Source organism: Notamacropus eugenii, chromosome 4 (assembly GCF_028372415.1).
Source record: "Notamacropus eugenii isolate mMacEug1 chromosome 4, mMacEug1.pri_v2, whole genome shotgun sequence".
Classification (NCBI taxonomy): Eukaryota; Metazoa; Chordata; class Mammalia; order Diprotodontia; family Macropodidae; genus Notamacropus; species Notamacropus eugenii.
The window spans coordinates 71,311,481-71,329,557 of record NC_092875.1 but is presented as its reverse complement, the minus strand read 5'-3'; the positions used below and the strand labels follow the sequence as shown (position 1 = coordinate 71,329,557).

General features: G+C 42.0%; 1 protein-coding gene across 2 annotated transcripts in view; it reads left to right on the top strand.

Moving 5' to 3' along the window:
• MAP2K2 (mitogen-activated protein kinase kinase 2) overlaps positions 1 to 18,077 on the top strand; it is a 37,060-nt gene that overhangs the window by 11,750 nt on the left and 7,233 nt on the right. Inside the window, exons 3-8 of one of the 2 annotated variants that reach the window (XM_072601804.1) lie at positions 2,492 to 2,638; positions 9,047 to 9,124; positions 11,047 to 11,098; positions 11,209 to 11,333; positions 13,341 to 13,554; positions 16,494 to 16,618. In XM_072601804.1, the coding sequence (XP_072457905.1) occupies positions 2,492 to 2,638; positions 9,047 to 9,124; positions 11,047 to 11,098; positions 11,209 to 11,333; positions 13,341 to 13,554; positions 16,494 to 16,618 (741 nt within the window). The remainder of the gene's footprint in view (positions 1 to 2,491; positions 2,639 to 9,046; positions 9,125 to 11,046; positions 11,099 to 11,208; positions 11,334 to 13,340; positions 13,555 to 16,493; positions 16,619 to 18,077) is intronic. The other variant, XM_072601805.1, reaches the window with a different exon arrangement.

The window sequence follows — 18,077 nt, the reverse complement described above, 5'->3', positions numbered from 1 at the left end:
CCTCAACTCCAAGAATAAGTAGCAGAGAGAGCTTCCCACCTCAGACTTGGGGAACTCTAGTACACAATGTTGCATCCTCTGTAGCGGTTACATTGTCACTTTTACTTTGTTCAGCAGTTTTCCTTTGTTACAAAGAAAGGGTTCAATGGGGCAGGGGTAAGGCATATTAGGAAATGACTGGTGTGTGTTTGTTTTTTTAAAGTGTCAATAAAACGTAAACTACTCCTCCCATCTGCATAACTTGGCATTCTTACCTTCCCTTTGATTCATTTACTGATTCATCAGTGACTTCTGTCTTCTTGTTCAAATCAGAGTTTGAAGCAATCACATCATTTTCTCTCTCTGGCTCCCACTTTCCTTTTCTGTTAAATAAGAGAATTGGACTAGATGGCTTCCAGAGTCCCTCCAACTCTACATCTGTGAGCCCATGGTCTCTAATGCATCTCTAGTGCAAGTGGGAGGACCCCTTTGTAATGCCAAAGAATGGTAGATTTACTATGTATCTGTTGATTGGGAAGATACTGATTACAAAAATATCTATGAATTCATTGACACATTAAATCAATGTATATTATATTTGTTACAGTAGCATTTACACACATTTGAAAAGCAATAGCGTACATGAAAATGAAACTTTTATTCAGTCTACAAAAGTCGTGTTATCATATTTATGGATTTAGGAATACTTTGTAGAAACTCTGCAATCCACAGGTTGGGAACTATTGGTTTAGTGTGTACCTTCTCTGTTTTGCTGGGCACAAGTGTCAGTGGGACTGAACTTGAGTTGTGGTGAGGGGGCAGGTTGAATTTGGCAAAAGTTATGGATCAGGCAGACACAAAGGGTCAAATAAAAGAACAAAAGGTCCAGAAGGATCAGATGAATAGTGTAGGTCCAGATATTAGGCCTTTAATATCTAAATGCTGGAAGGAGCTTCAGAGGCTATTTCATCCAATCTCCTCCTAAAGCAGAAATAAAGAATAAAAAATTCTCACTGCTTGTTCCTGGTTCTGCCATCATTAGCCAAGTGGAGTAAGCCCAATCCTTTCTTGACAGCCCTTCAGATGCCTGAACACAAAAGTTATGTCCCCTAAGTCTCTGGGGTAAACCTCTTCAGTTTCCTCTGCTGATCCTCAAATGAAACGACTGTAAGGGCCCTTCAATTCCCTCCCTGTTCCCCCTGTAACCTCCTAACATTCCTCTGGGCCGCAGCTTGTTACTAGCCCTCCTAAAACTTTGTCTAAATTAAAGCCAAAGAGAAGGTCTGTGATGTCACAGAATCTCAGATCTGAGGAGGGACCTTAAAGGCTTTCTAGTCCAGCATATACTAAATAAGCATCCCCTCTACAACATGCCTGTAATCATAGTCTTCCCACCTCTGTTTATAGATTGAAGAGAAATCATCAGCTCCCAAGTCAGCCTGTTCTACTTGACAATAATCCCAATTGTTAGCCTTTCCTTGTTATCAAACCTAAGTTTACATTTTTGTGACATCTACCTCTTGCTCCTACTTTTGCCCTTTGGGACCAAGCAGAACAAGTTCAAGCCCTCTTCCACATGGCAGCCTTCAAATACATAAAGCCAGTTATTGTATCCCCTCAATCTTTTCTTTTATGAGGCAAACATCCTTAGTTCCTTCAGCAAGCTTCATATGGCCTGATTTCAGGAATTCACTGTTCCGGTTGCCTTCATCCAAATGCTCTACAGCTTATCAAAGTCTTTCCTAAAATGGGGTACATGCAAGTGAACACAATAGTACAGATGTTGTCTGACCTGGACAGAGTACTATCCTGAAGGACTATTGCTTGCCTAGTCCTAGACACTGACTCTTTTAATACTGCCCAAGATTGCAAAATCCTAAGATCCAGAATTCATATTGTCAGGAAAAGCAACACCTGTTTGCAACATCTTGAGGCCATAGGTGGTGGTTTTAATAATAATAGCTAGCACTTGCTCTATGTACTTGTTATGTGCCATACACTTTGCTAAGACCTTTATTTGAGCCTTACAACAACCTCGCAAAGTAGGTGCTTTTATTATCCCCATTTTTTTTACAGTTGAGGAAACTGAAGCAAACAAAGGTTAAATGATGTGTCCAGGGTCACACAGCTAGTAAGTGCCTGAGACCAAATTTGAATTCAGGTTTTCCTAACTCCATTAGCATTCCATCTATGGGCTGTTGAGCTGTTGTAGCAAGGAAGAAGTATGAGACCCGCACTGTGTGATGAAGGCTCAGAGGTGATAGAATTACTGGGACATTCTGATGCTGTCACCTTCTCTTCTCTATCCTTCTGACTTGTCTTTACTAGAAGACAAGACTGGAAGACTTCAGAAAAGGTGTTGGTATTCCATAAGGCATGCTGCAAGATGAAAGTAGAAAAGAGTCCCATAGGAGCATTAAGTGTGCTGAAGTTGAAGTGATCCATCAGGATTTTTCCTTCTTTCTGTGTGCTTGATAAGTATTCATTGAATTAAATTTTTGTCACTTTGCAGTTGATTCACCTAGAGATCAAACCAGCAATCCGGAACCAGATTATCCGTGAACTCCAAGTCCTACATGAATGCAACTCTCCATACATCGTGGGTTTCTATGGTGCCTTTTATAGTGATGGAGAGATTAGCATCTGCATGGAGCACATGGTGAGTCCAACCCTGGGAAGGCTGGTGAATAAAAAAGAATGAATGGAAATCCTTAATGAATATGTCAGTGGCTTGTGGAAAAGCCATTGTTTAATATATGTTAGGAGAAGTGCTTCTGCCTAGGTCTCTTATCTGAGAGCTCCTTGGTTAATTTGGAAAATATAAAGTTAAGCAGAAATGTTAAAAGCAGAAGTGGTCAGAATTAAAGCCCTTAGGAGGAACTGCTGAAACACTGCTCTCCCTACCTCCACCCACCCCTACCAGCCTGTCTTACTCTGCATCTGCCACTAAGAACAACTGTGGAAGGCCTCTGGGGCTTGAGTGGCATGATGATATTAGCTCACATTTCTTGAGTGCTTTATAATTTATGAAGCTTTTTATTCCTCTCAACCTTGTGGGGGAGGTGGTATTGTAGATATTATGATCTTGGTTTTACAGGGGAAGAGACTAAGGGTCAGAGAGGGTAAATACTTGGTTCATTATCACATAGCTTGTAAGTAGTAGTGATAGAACTCAGCAGGTTGCTGACTCCAAATCCAGCTTTGGTTAAGTTTTAAGATTTATGTACACTAATGTAATAATGTTTTGGTTTTTTTTACAGCATTCAGGTAAGAGAGGCAGCATGGTATTTCCTAAACTTGTTTAGCCATAAGATACTTTTGGATTTGAACTATGTTGGCAGAACCTATAGATATTTGTATGATATCCTTCCTGAAGTCTGGTTATACAGCGTAGGCCCTGGATGAAGCAGAGGTTGAAAATTTGGGGGCAAAGTGGAGAACTTATGCCTGTTTTCCTATGCTGAAAACTTGCTGACTATAAGAAATACTTTTGTTAGAAAGCAGTATGGCCTGGTAGAAAAGAACATGAGCTTTGGAGTCAGAGCAGGGCTTGTATTCCAGTGCCAGCCTTTGTTCTTTTTACTTGTGGCCCTGAGCAAGTCATTTAACTTCTGCAAAATAAGAAACTTGGGCAAGGTGATTCCAAAGGCCTCCCAAGTCTAAAGCCAGTAATTTCCATTTAGAATTTTGGGGGTTTGAAATCTTTGGCACCAGATGCCTTCACCCAGTCCTACTCCACATCGTGTGCAAAGTCAGGGTTCTATAGAACCCACCTTGGGAGCCAAGTGAGTGAAGCAGATACTAAACTAGGAGTCAGGAGATGGGCTCTGCTCAGCAGTAGCTATGTCACCTTGGGCAAGTCACTTCCTCCTTCTGGGTCTCAGCTTCCAACTCTGTGAAAGGAAGGACAGAACTCAATGATTTGGGGATCTCTTCTAACTACAAAATTCTTTGAAGTAATTTGAATACATGTGTTGTAAAGCATTCATGGTGTGTCATGCTTGTAATTCTTGTGAATTGGGTCCTGTTCTCACTAGGAAGTTCTGTTTGTCTTTTTAAGTGCTAATTAAGCATTTGCATTTAAATAGTGCTTAATACTTGGACAGGTTTGGGTGACCACCTCTTCTTTCCAAGGAGACATTGTCACCCAATGTGTAAGTGATTGTTCTGTGGGAGATAGTTGTTCCAGGGGTTGCTCTGACCACTTTGGTGCTTTTTACCTATCATCATAAGGCTCAAGTTTTCTTAACCCTAAAAACTCTCATTATGAGCCCCTGAAACATTTGTTCTTCAGTACCTTCCTTGCTAATGACAATGTTTACAATTGACAATTCCTGGGCAACTTATTTATAGGAATCGTATTTTTTCACTTCATTTACATTCTACCACTGATTCCTGCCGCCTTGTTGTCTGCTTTTGGAATATGAAGTTGTGGTATGGGACAATTGATCTTCCTTCTCTCCGCTCTTCCCAAGGCCCCATTTAACTGGGCTGAACCAGGAATGAGTCATTTCAGGGCTGGGGTATAGATAGGTCTCCAGGAAAGGTTAGTGTGCAAAGTGACCTCCGTGTCCAGGGCTGCTGTTGACCATCATTAATAGGAATGATGGAATCTGACAAATAGAGCCCTTCACTTCTCTATTGACAGAATGCCTTATCTGCTATATCTCATTTAAGGCTCAGAACCTGGAGAAATAAGTTTTATTTTTCCCATTGTACAGGTGAGAAAACTGAAGCTTATATATAGGAAGCACTTCATCTCAGGTCACATGATTGAATTTATTTCCCCCACACTAACCTTAGGAAACAAATAATTCAAACATTGTTTTCCCATTTCACAGATATGGACACTGAAGATTAGAGAAATGAAGCATGGCTAGTAAATGAGGATGGTGGGGCTTGGTCCCCATTTCCTGGCCCCTTCCCACTTCGCATGTCATCTCCCTTGGGTGTCAGTGGAACTCACTAGCAGTCCTGACGCATGGACCTAGCTGCCTGGTGTGAGGAGCTAGCCAGGAGTGCAGTAGTGCCTTTGGATGGGGCCTGGGTGGCTTCATGAGCCTCTTAGTCAAGTCTTTTTCACTCTTATAAGACTGAAAACAGTACTTCACTGTCTGCCCTACCCAAGCTAGCCTTATCTGAACACCTCCAGCTCTAGGTTTTATTTGAAGCTGGTTGCACCTCAGTCTTTTCATCCATACCCACACCCAAATATATTTTCATACCAATCTTGACAGCTTTTAATGTCAAAAGAGAAATATCATTTGTAAATGTGGAATATAGTCCCTTGAGGGTTTTGAGAGTTTTTGCTTAACGTATTTCCCAGCACAGAGTGCGCACTTCATAAGGGCCTGTAGTCCGGCTCGCTTTTCCTGGAGTCTCAGAGTGTGGTTGTGAGTATTTTTAGGTTTTTAGATTTCCCATTGTAGATGTCTTAGAAGGAAAACCAGCTAAGTTTAGTAGACTTAGACATTTTTTCTGAAACTTGGATTTCATTGGTGTGAGAAACTCTATCTACAGATGCAAATCAGCACATCTGTAACCAAGTTTTAAGAGAATTGTATAGAACATTGAGAGTGTTCATTGCATTGCCTGGGGTTATACACAGGTGGTATGAGTCACAAGTAAGGCTTGAACCCAGGTTTTTGAACTCTTAGATTGGTTTTGTATACTGCCTCTCCAACGTAAGAAAAATCCCTCATTAATGTAACACTTTATGTTTTACAAAGCACTTTTCCCACAACCTAGAGAAGGTAGATACAGAATGAAGTGGATAATTCGAATTATCTCTATTTTGTAAACAAGAAAATTGAGGTTCTGAGTAGTGTTAGGTTTCTGACTACTTTGTGTTTACTCTTTACATGCTTATATATGTATTTTTTGATCCCTCTACAAATAATCTCCCCAAACACATATTAGGCACTTAATAAATACTTACTGATTAATTGAAGTGAACTGACCTGTCCAAGGTCATACATCTAGTAAATATCAGGGGTGAATAACAGAGCCAGGTCTCTGACTCCTGGTCAGTGCTCTTTCTGCTACACCATCCTCTTTGGCTAGAGACTTGGATTTAAGTGCTGACTTTGCTCCTGACCTTGGGCATCTCACCACTCTTTTTTGGGGCCTTTGTAAAATGCTAGTATGTTCTCTTTAACCTTTGGTTTATTATTTTTTTCCTGCAAAATGAAGAAGTTGGACTAAATGCTCCCTGAGATTACTTCCAGCTTTACCATTTTGTGATTCTGTAATGAGAAGATCGTTGCCGAAAGGGCAGGAGCTAGAGATCTTAAAAGTTGTAAGTTTTTAATAAACAAAATGTCCAGTTCTCTGAAGGACATAATATTGATTTGGCTTCCTCATGGAATGGAAATAGCCTGTGCACTAGCGATGATGGGAAGATTTCGCATGAAGGTATCTGTGAGCTCTTGACACCTGAGGAGGCTGTCTAGCAGAATACCGAGAACATGAACCAAGTGCCCAGCAGCCTCAGTCCTGACAGGAGCTCCTTTATTAGCTTCCTAACCTCCCCAGATCACTTACCTGCTGCTTCTGAGACAGTTTTCTTTTCTCCCAGGTGGGAATAGTACTGCTTACCCTACCCAACATGGGGGGTTGTGAGGATCAGTTGAGATGATACATGTCAGCATATTTTGGAAAGTATGTACTGTGCAGATGCAAGGTGGTAGGCATGGGAGACATATAGCTGTTTTAGTATAACAAGAGAAACAGTACTTGAGTTCTCTAGTGTCTGTCTTTGGCAAAGCTCAAAACAGTCATGCACCAGGGCTCATCTGCCCTTATACTTGACTATTCATTAAGGATCTACAATCTTGTTAGGCTTTAAAGTTGGAAAGTACTATATAGATCATCCAGTTCAGTCCCCAATTGTGGTTATTTTTTTACTGATAGAGCTATCTCCTATGACTCAGTAGCTGGGGATTGAGAAGTGCTGTGATGGAGATTTGTCACTTGGCAGTCAGTTCTCCCATGAGGAGCATGCTTTCACTTTAGCTAGGCTAGTGTAATGTGAGGGCAAGATAGTGTGTCCATTTTACAAGGGGAGAAAAGGAAATACACAAGGAAGTGTGTCTGTGCATAGAGCCTGGAAGAGATCTCAACCTTTGAGACAACAGTTTGCTTTGGTGTGCCTTCTTGTGAGGCTTAGCCTCCTCCAAAAGCGTTCTCCTTAGTTCCCTTTTCCTCATACCCCACCCCCACCCCAGCTTTTATGTGAGGTAACACTGTGTAAAGAGCACTGAACTCAGGGTCACATCTGCATTGATGATCAAGCTTTGTCACTGACGAGGTGACAACAGTAACAAATACGTATCACAAGCACTTGAAGGTCCACAAAGCACTTTCCTCCCAACAGCCATGTGTGGTAGATACTACAAATATTGTTAACTCCACTTTACAGATGAAGAAACTGAGATTCAGAAAGTCATACTGCTAGTAAGTTCAGGGCAGGGATTGAAACCTGGACAGATACAGAGAGAGGATGAGAAACCCTCTTGAAATCCTCTGAAGCATGGCTTTCTTCACCAAGGCGCCTCCCCTCTTCATTTCATTGAGTTTGTGGTCTTGTTTGGCATAGGTAGTCATCTTCTGTACACACACCTTCTCCATAGAGAATCTGTGCTTTTCAGGTTTTTTTGGTATTTTGTGACTGCTAGGATCCACGTATTTATCACTTACTTTAGTTATGTGACTGAACCACCTCCTTTTTTGGTCATTCATAGGATAATAATAATAGCAGCTAACATTTATATAGTACTAGGTGCCAGGCACTGTCCCAAACCCTTTACGGTTATTTTATTTGATCCTCATGACAACCCTGGGAGGTAGGTGCTGTTATTATTCTCATTTTACAGATGAGGAAACTGAGACAGACACAGGCTAAGTGAAGTGTCTGAGGCTACTTTTGAGTCTTCTTGACTTCATGCCCAGAGTTCTTTTCCTTTGCAGTGCAACTTAGGATGGTAGATATAGAGCTGGAGGAGCTCTCTGAGGCCATTCACTTCAGACTTTTAATTTTATAGATGAGAGAACTGAGGCCTAATGAGGTTGAATGACTTGCCCAAAGTCATGTAGGTCGGGTTTAGGTTTAAAATAGAATTTGAACCAAAGTCCTTGGACCCCAGAGCTTTACCTCACATTGTGTGTGTGTGTCTGTGTGTGTGTCTGTGTGTGTGTGTGTACACACATACATGCATACATACATACACACAGGCAGACATATGTACATAAAATACAACAAATACATATTTGTTGAATTGAATTTTAATTCATTCAGGTCCAGTAATTCAATTTGTCTAACCTCATATTATTATCAGTAAAAAGATGACATTGACAAGGATCTGATGGGGTAACGTAAAACACCTTGCCAACGGCAAGGAGCAGTGAGGTGGTTACTGCAGCTGCTGTTGTATTGTTGTATACAGAAGAGTGCTGGAGCTAGATATAGTCTTCATACCAAGTTTTCCTAAAGGTCTGGGGGAGGGGCTGCTGGCCTTCCTCTGACTCTCTTCACACCTGTTCTCCTTGCGAGCCTGGCAGTCAGCCCCTAGTTTTCTACATTGTCCATATAGGACAGAGGCAAGTTTTTTCTGTGGCCCCACTTGTCTGTCTTAACATCTTCTAGTACTTCTAGCACTACTACAGTGTTGGAGTAGAATTCCCTGCCAGGTACTAAAGCACTAGAGGAATATGAACTAAAAAATGAATGATGCCCAGGCCCAAGGAGGAATGAGGCTTCTCTGCTGGCATTGGTTTCTTCCCTTTCATGGTGCAAACACATTTGTGTACATAGAGATCTTATGAGGGAGACAGACTAAAGAAGCCCTTCAGCTTGCCAGGGTATGTGGCCCTGAGCTGTTCCGATTTCCTGTAGAGGAAGTGGAATAACACCTTGCAGTGAACTGGGGAAATGTTTCATTTTTATGCCTGCCACCGTGGTGTTCCCTTGGGAAATTGAGGTTCAGTGTTGCCAAGCCAAAAGGGGAAACACTGCAGCTGCTTTGTGGCTATCTTGACAGGGACTTTTCTTTTTTTGGGGGGGATTTAGGATGGAGGTTCTCTGGATCAGGTATTGAAAGAGGCCAAGAGAATTCCTGAAGAAATCTTGGGGAAAATTAGCATCGCGGTAAGTGTTTAACTTTTCTGGGTTTTTGCAAATGGGATCTGACCCTTGGGGTTTTAGGAGCTCCTGATTCCTGGATGGGCTGTCAGGGGTTTAAATCCTGTGTTTATATTCTGTATATTCCTCTCCATTAGTAGTGTTCGCTCTTAAATAGTAATGATTTGCATTGAATAGCTATGCTCAATTTCATTCTTTCCATTTGGCAAAAATTTGAAAGGCAACTTGCATTGCGTGTGTGTGTCTGTGTCTGTATGTGTGTCTATGTGTGTCTGTGTGTGTGTGACATTGGTTGGTGAAACAGGAGTGCTTGGTGATGGGGAAATCCTAGGGGCAAGCCATTTCAAGCTCCTCCCCAACCTGTTTCTTCTCCCCACCCCTCTTACCAGAAAAGCCTTTTATAGGACACAGCAGGGATGAAAGGCAGTTCAGACTTTATTCCCTTCCTTTCAGGATTTTAGAGTACATGGTCCTCATTAGAATAATCTAGTGATTAGGGGGAAAGATTCCACAAAACCTGTTAATTCTTTTAGAACTCAGTAGCATGTTATACCCTCTCTCATTTTCTCAATACTATCATTTTGCTAAGCATAATGTTAAAGCTGACCCAGTAGATAATGCTTTTCAGTAATATCACTTTTTGCATCTTGATTGATCTGAATAGCAAAGGGAGTAATGAGGATTCTTGGCTGCTTTTATAATGATCTTTCAAATTCAAGTATTTACTGACTGCCTTCTGTGTGCACTTTGGGAAAAATAGATAACTATGACACAGTTAATATCTTCGAAGTGCTTGAAACTGGTACATTTACATGGTGGGCTAATGGCATTTTCTAATGAGGTGATTGTTGGTTCACCAGGCTCTATCTGTAGAGCATACCTTAAAGGTAACCTTTGGTCATTCCATCTCTCACCCAATATCATATACTGTGTAGGGAGAATTTGGGCAAAGTGCATGGGGTGAGGGTGGGTGGGAGGTGATAGGGAGGATGCAGAATTGAACAGAGCACAGAAGGCAGACATAGTCCCAGGGACAAGAGAATCACACCATCCAGCTTTCCCCGCATGGATGATTTTACTTTGCCATCATTGAGGGTAGTCTTGGCACCAGCAGTTGACCCAGCTTGGCAGTTTCCAGGGCTGTTTGGTCCCTGTAGGCCTGTCATTTTGATCTCATCAAGTCTCTCCTGTAATGTATCACCTGGGTGAAAGATACTATTACAGTGAGTGCTTACTGAAGAGAGTTAGGCTTGTCCTGTTATTGGGCCACTCCATCTCAGAGTCCACCTGGAGAAGACGGCTGGCATGTTAGGCCTGGGCAGAGGCCTCCCCAGTGGAAAGTGGCCTGACTTCCACAGGTCAGGAGGCCTATGTATTCATCTCTGGTGTTTCCTGTGCCAGAGGAGAGGTAGACAGTAGCATGGTGGGAAGAGCCCTGGGGTTAAAATCAGAAGACTTGACTTTAGACCCTGTCTCTGCTGCTTATGATTGATTGTGTTATCTCATGCAAGGCACTCCTCACCTATAAAATGAGGGGCTGCCCAAGGTAATCTTGAAGGACTCTTCCAGCCTTAACTTGTGTAATGGAGTGAGTAAGGATGTGTAACAAGAGTAGAGAGAAGTCTGGTTTGGGAGTTAGGAAGATTTGGGTTCAAGAATGCCCCAGAGAGGTCTTTAAGACTGTAAATTGAAGATGAGTTGCCTTTTTGCTTAGTGGAAGGAGTTTCCACGTTAATCCTGCCGTACACTGATGAAATCACAGGTCTATACCTCTCCCTTTCCCTTTCCTCAAAATAAAAAGGGCAGCATTCTAATTTACCAGGTCTGAGCACTAGAGTTGCACAAAGTGAACACATGGTTTGGGTACACCTATCGAGAGGAAAACCCTCTGCTCTTCTTAAGTCTGCCCTTCCCTCTGTGTTTCATAGGTTCTTCGGGGTTTGGCTTATCTAAGAGAGAAACACCAGATAATGCACAGAGGTAAGAAGGAAATGAAGCAACCCTCTCTGGAACTTATCCTTAGGCTCCATTTGGCAGCTGCTGTCAAATACTATTGCTAATGTAATATCTTTGTCTTGATTCACTTTTAGATGTGAAACCTTCTAACATTTTGGTCAACACTCGAGGAGAGATCAAGCTCTGTGACTTTGGTGTGAGTGGGCAACTCATCGACTCTATGGCAAATTCCTTTGTAGGAACTCGATCCTACATGTCTGTAAGTTTCTTTTGATTGATGCTTTCAGCAAATAGTCATATTAAACACCATTTGTGTGCCAGGCACTGTACTCATTGCTAGAAAATCTAAAAGATGTAGATACACTGTAGTCCGTAACCTCATGGAGCTTATAGTCTGTTGCGGAAAAGGAAGACATTGGGTTATAGATTTAGAGAGATTAGACACAGACACAAATTAACTATGAAACATAAATGCAGTGAGGAAGTATGAGCAAAAAGATCCAGGGGAGAAAGTTGTTAGTGATGAAAGATTAGGGATGAGTTCATGGAGGAGACAGCTTTTGAATTGGGCTTAACAACAATAGCTCATGTTTACATGACACTAGGAAACTCCTCGGGGCAAGGAGCAGACATTGCAGGCATTAGGAATATCGTGAGCAGAAGGGTGGAAGAAAAGAAGTACAGGTTGTATTTTCGTGACAGTGAGTGGTCTGGCTTGTCTGGAGCACAGACTGAGCCAAACTTGAATGCTCAGCAAAGGAATTTACTCAGCAGACAGAGAGGAGCAGGGAAGTAGCTTTACCAGAGAAGAATAAGTATGAATTTAACCTTAATAGGAATCTTACTAATTTGATCCTTTCCACCTTTTTTATTGAATACTTTTGTGGAAAACATATTAATTATGTTTCCTCCAGCTTTCTTATAATTCCTTTTCTTTGAGTTTCTGTTCTTTTTCACTTCAATTCTGAATTTCTTTCTCCTCTTACAGATATTTTCATCCAACTTTAAATGCCTCCTTACTCTCTTGTTTATAAAGATCAAATTTAGACTGGCAGTTGTGATAGTTGATTTCTCTGTCTTTGCTACAAGTATGCTGAGGGGAACTAGTTTGGTAATCTAGGCCTTTACAAGTGGATTTTCTGCTAATTGTAATAATCTTTGTCTGTTACTTAATATAGAGCCACTTTGGTAAATTGCTCAAAGATGGTTAAGCTACTCGATCTACTCTACGAGAAGTCTGTACAAGAGACAAGCAGCGTAGCCTTCTTATGTCCTACACAGGGTGGTGTCTTACATAATAAACTTTCAAGACCTCACTATTATTCTTCTTTCATTCCATTCCAACAAGTATTTATTAAACATGTAATGTTCAGAGTATTCTACTAGGCATTAGGAAACCCATAGATGAATAAGATACAATCCCTGTCCATGTGGAGATTACTGCCCTGTATGGGAATATATTGTACATACACCAGTACCTATCCTGCAAATGGAACATGATAGACCAGTTTGACTGGAACTGAGATCATGGGAGAACCAAGGAGGGAACAGTCACTTCTGCCTCAGGAGGATTAGGGCTCATGAAGAAGGCAATGTTTGAGCTGGGTCCATCTTGAGGGATGGGTAGGGATGTCATTGGGTGGTTTGGGTAGTGGGCAAAGGAGATGGCATTAAAGTTTCAGGCAAAGTCACAAAATGGGGAGAGGGCAGGATGTGTTTCAGGAATAGTGAACAGTACAGTGTGGTTTAAGTGACATGTACCTAAGAGGGAAAGGGCAGAGTTGAACCAGGAAAAGTAAAGAACCCCAAAGTACCCAGGTACCTTTACCCTCTGTCTTATCTTGATGTATTTTGTACATAGTGAATTTATCAGGATATATAAGTTCTGGAGGGGGAAGAAGCAAGGAGCCTGCTTTTCTTTGAGTCTGTCATCCCTGAAAGTATAAAGGATTCGAAGCCTTAGAAGGGGTTCTGATTGAGAGAGAATTTAAATTTGTCCATCCTAGTGTGCCTGAAAGTAATTCTGCCCGTGAGAATTAATTAACCCACAGGTAGTGGGGAAATTAAGGAGTTTGGGCCTTTAATATTAGAAGATGGAGTTGTAGTTTGGGACAGGGTTGATGCTAATTTTTCTGCTTATGTGATATTAAAGGAGTTGAACAATGTTATAAAATACTGAAGGAGAAAAAAAACCTGTCTTGTCACCTGATGATTTCCAGCTCTGTTTCTCTCCACTGAAGCATTTTGTCTTTTTTTCAACTAACAGCCGGAGCGGTTACAAGGCACTCACTACTCAGTCCAGTCAGATATCTGGAGCATGGGCCTGTCCCTAGTAGAGCTGTCCATTGGAAGGTACCCAATTCCCCCACCTGACTCCAAGGAGCTAGAAGCGATATTTGGTCGGCCCATGGTCGATGGGGCAGAGGGAGAACCTCACAGCATCTCACCACGGCCACGGCCCCCAGGGCGCCCTATCAGTGGTATGTTCTTGGGCCTTCAACCTTAGAAGGGTAGTGAAAAATCTGAGGAATATCCCATGCAGGCAGTCAGCATTCAGTAACCATGGTATTAAAGCAGTGTGCTCACTGAAGGGGTAAAAAAAAAAAGTCATTATGGTCCTTGCTCTTGTATCTTTTGCAGGGAAAAGACACACAAAGAAATAAGTGTAATTCACCTTATGTCATTGAGTCACAAAGGTGCAAGCATAGTTTTGTCAGGTCCAGTGAGTAAGTGCCTTTATTCCTGGAGGTGGGGAGGTTGGGGGTCAGGCTTCATGAAGGAAGATGGGCTTCCTATCTGAGAAGCAGAGGGAGGACTTCCACACCTTGGGAGCAGTGTGGAGAGCACAGCATGTGTTGGGGTCAGGTGTAGTTACTAGGTAGAACGTAGGGAGTGAATGGCTGGATTAGGTCAGGTGGTCTCAGTTTGTGGAGAGACTTGAGGGCCAGGCAGAGGAGTTTGAACTTTATTTGGTAAGCAATAGATCACTGCTTGGAAAAATGAAATGAAGCAGGAAGAGAGCAGAAATGGGAAGACATACCATGGGATTATGGATTTAGCACTTAAAGGGACCTGAGAGGCCATCGAATTCCACCATCTTGTTTCAGAATAGCAGAGAGAGGTTAAATAACTTGTCTAGTGCCATGTAACTAAAGGTCTGAGGCAGAGTTTGAACTGAGGTCTTCCTGACTCCAAGCCCAGTTCTCTACTCTACTACATGTACTAAGGCAGTGGTATTGGGAGGAAGGGTTGTCACAGAGGTGGAATTGGATTTGATTAACAGGATTTGGTTGATTGAATATGAGAGGAGAGGGGAAGAGTCACAACTTTTAAGTCAGGGCATGGAGCTGATTTCGCTATTAAGGTTAGTTTAAGGTGCCACTAAGACATATGGAGAGAGATGTCTTGTACAGGCTGGAGGTGAATGTTTGAAACTCAGTGGAGAGGTCTTGTGTCCTGGACCCCACCCTACTCTGGTAGCATTGACAGCTTTCTTTCTGCAAAGCATTTGGCCATATCACTCAATTCCTTTGGTCCAGTAATTGAGAGAGAGATGGAGCAGTAGAGATCAGCTTTCAGGACTCTGGGTAGCTACCCCCCTCCCTCCATTAGACAGGAAAAGCAGTGTTAGCTCCCTCTAGCAGGAACTTTCAGCTTGAGATGAAATTTCCTGGGAAGTTAAAAGACAACTAAATCATTTCCACCCCAGTTGTACTTTGTCTTATTTGGCACCATGTTAGTTACCCTTTCTGGAGGGACCAGAAAGCTGTCTTTTTAGCCAAGCCATTTTTAAATAGCCCCCAAAACTAAAACTGCCTAGGAAAAAAGTAGCAGTTCATGAGGTGTAGAAACTCATCTTTCTGTAGCATCTTAAGATTTACCAAGCACTTTCCTCACAATGATCCTGTAAGACCGAGCAAATTGTGTTAAGCCTGAAGACACTGAGGTGATGAGAAAGGCAGATGTGTTCAGAGGTCACCCAGCCAGGACATGGAAGATGAAATTGACTGTCTTGTGAGACTTGGAAAATCATCCTCACTGACTCATTGTTATGCCTTTATTTGAACCAATAGGGCTTTTGGAAGTAGGATTAAAGTGGTAAGGATACTTAGTGATGTGGAGGCCGTAGGAAAAGGGCCAGGTGAAAATATACCAGACTAGACACTGACTTGGGTTTATGTCCTGTCTCTGCCACCTTTTAGCTATGAGACTTCATTTGTTTGAGCCCATGTTTAATTTCAGTCCTTCACCAAGCAGTTATTTAACACTTGGGTGCCAGACCCTAGGAACGTAAAGAAGTGCCCAAAAAAACCCCACAGTTCCTGTGCAGTCACCTGTAAAATACTTATGATGACACTTGTGTTGTCTGTCCCAGACTTCTGAGAATGGAGTAAGATAATGTTTCTAAAGTCCATTTTCAACTTTAAAACACTATGGAAATGTGAGCTACTCTCTACAATAAAGAGGATGAGAACACAGCCCAAGGACATGGCTGGAAAGTGTAGTTTTCATGTAGGAGTTTGATCATCTAAAGGGATAGGCTTCAAGTCTAGATTTTTCTCAGTGTCAGTGTCAGTCTTCCTCAGAAAACTCAAGATATTGTTAATCCATTTTGGGCTTTATCTTCCCAACAGTTTTTTCCCTCTGGTTTAACATTTGCTTCTTCCTCAGTCATTTCTCCCAGCCCCCAATTCCAAATAGATTTTGTCTGTGTTAAAAGTCCTAGCTTTGCTTAGAGGCATGCAGTCATCCTCCCCACCCCTGACTCCCTGCCTAAGTCCCACTACAAGCCAGCGGTCCTCAGACTCTTAACTACCTTCCCCACTGAGCTTCTCTGACCAGTTCAGGAGGGAGAAAAGCAAGAGCTGTTCCCCCGTGGAGTGTCAGGTTTTGTTGGTATTGTTGAGAATGGCAACTTTATGGTGAAACCTGCTGAATTTCGGCAACAGGAAGGGCTGATTGCCTTGACCACTGAGCAGTTCCTTGTTGCCACTTGCAGTCAGTACCCCTTCCCAGTATGCTGGAAAGAAGAGGCTTGTGACCACAACACAAGATTTTTGTTGGTCTGCAGTCACTGTGTGTGTGTCTGTGTGTACATTTATACAAATATACAGAGTGTTGAAGTAGAAGGAGCACTAAATTTAGAGACCTAGATTTGAGTCTCACCTCTGCTTTGTAACCTTGGACAAGTCCCTACTCTTCTCTGGACTTCACTTTCTTCAACTGTAAAATAAAGGGTCTGGAGCAGAATGAGACTGCAGCAGGGTCTCAACCAGCTAGAGAGCCAAAGAAACTTTCTTCTTTAGAACAGTTTGATCTAACAGTGGGTGGAGAGGAAAGCTTGTTATGTGTTTAGCACAGGCCTGTCCTTGGTACCCAGATTGAATGTGAACAACTATAACCTTCTCTCTGTTTACAGGGCTTCACTCTTGTGCGTCTTTCTGCTCATCTCACAAGCAACTGTTTATCTCCTCTGCAGGTCATGGGATGGATAGTAGGCCTGCCATGGCCATCTTTGAGCTGTTGGACTATATTGTTAATGAGGTTTGTATGCTCACTGAAATTTCCTTCCATCATCTGAACCAAGTCTATCTTGCTAACGTATCTACTCTGTTGCCCTAATAAACAGTGAATTAGGCTATATTTTAATGTAGTTTTATTGAGACAGAAAGTAATCGTGTTTTCTTTCCTACTAAACTGGCATGAAGCTTTTCAGAGAAGGGCATGTTATAAGCCTAAGGTAAGAATTTCTCTACTAGTTTATTTTGTAGGTCACATTTCTAGAAATGATGTGCCATCTGAATATAGATCATGGAATTAAGAACTGGAAGGTCCCAATCCAACTGAATCTTAGGAACTCAACCTCCTTTATAGATCATTGCAAGGTAGCTGTTTATTAGAACATCTTGGAATTCATTGTACTCACATGAACTTCTTAATAATTGCTTCTTTACTAGAAGAATGGTCCTCAGGGAACAAGGGCCTGGAAGTGAAGTGATTCACCTTCAGCAAATCATTGAGAGAGCGAAGAATAGATAGACCCTTCTTATTGTCTTGGACCTGTAGAATGCTTCCTTTTCTGTTTTGTCTTGGGTGGATCTTTGCTTTGATTACATGAAAATGATACATGATGCTGGTTGTGTCCCAGGACCTTTGTATCCTTGGGTATCTCTCTTAGAGCGACTTAGGGCCAGGGACAAAAAGAGACAGAAACAGTCCTGGTCTATAGCACTGGGCTTGGCTTAAGGTTGGTTTCATAAAATGAGGAGAAGGGAGAACAGTTTAGGGAATAGATGACAACAGAATAAGGTGGGGTTGCCATGACACATCTTTTCCTGCTTCTGGCAGTTACTTCAGAGTCAAGAGTGCACCTCAGATCCACTGACCCCTCCACAGGATTTGGGAATCAGAGAGGATGTAGGTAAATGAGAATAGTTGAGCCATAACATAATGCTGCCTTCTCCATTTGCTTCCCACACCAGAGCTTGTTCTTGTACCATTGCAGCTTTTACTTGTACCACTTTTAACTCCAGCACTTTGTACATCTAGCCAGGCATTCTGGGACCTCCAGTGGTTAGAACGTAGTGGCTCTTTTTTCTGTCTAGGCATATGGCATTCCTGTGAGCAAGAGACTTAAGTAATATTCCAAGGAGGGAAATCCTATAAAGTGCTAGTGACATAGTTGGTGGTCCTTTCAAAACAATTGGAAAATTATAAAGCAGTGTACAAATATTGTTATTACTAAACTTTTCCCTACAGGAAGAGACTAGCATATATTACATGTTCAGTGGGTGTAACCCTCCCTTTGGAAGGCTGTTGCAAGGGAAGAACAGTTACCTAAACCATGAAGGAAGGATGATGGTCTCTTTCCTCATAGTACATGGGAACCAAAGGAAAATACGAGAAGATGCAAGTTCAAGTGTGATCTGGTTTACATTCTGTGTACCTTAGTGTCACTTGCCTGTCCTTTTCCAAGATATTTCTAAAGTTTTACTGTGACTGA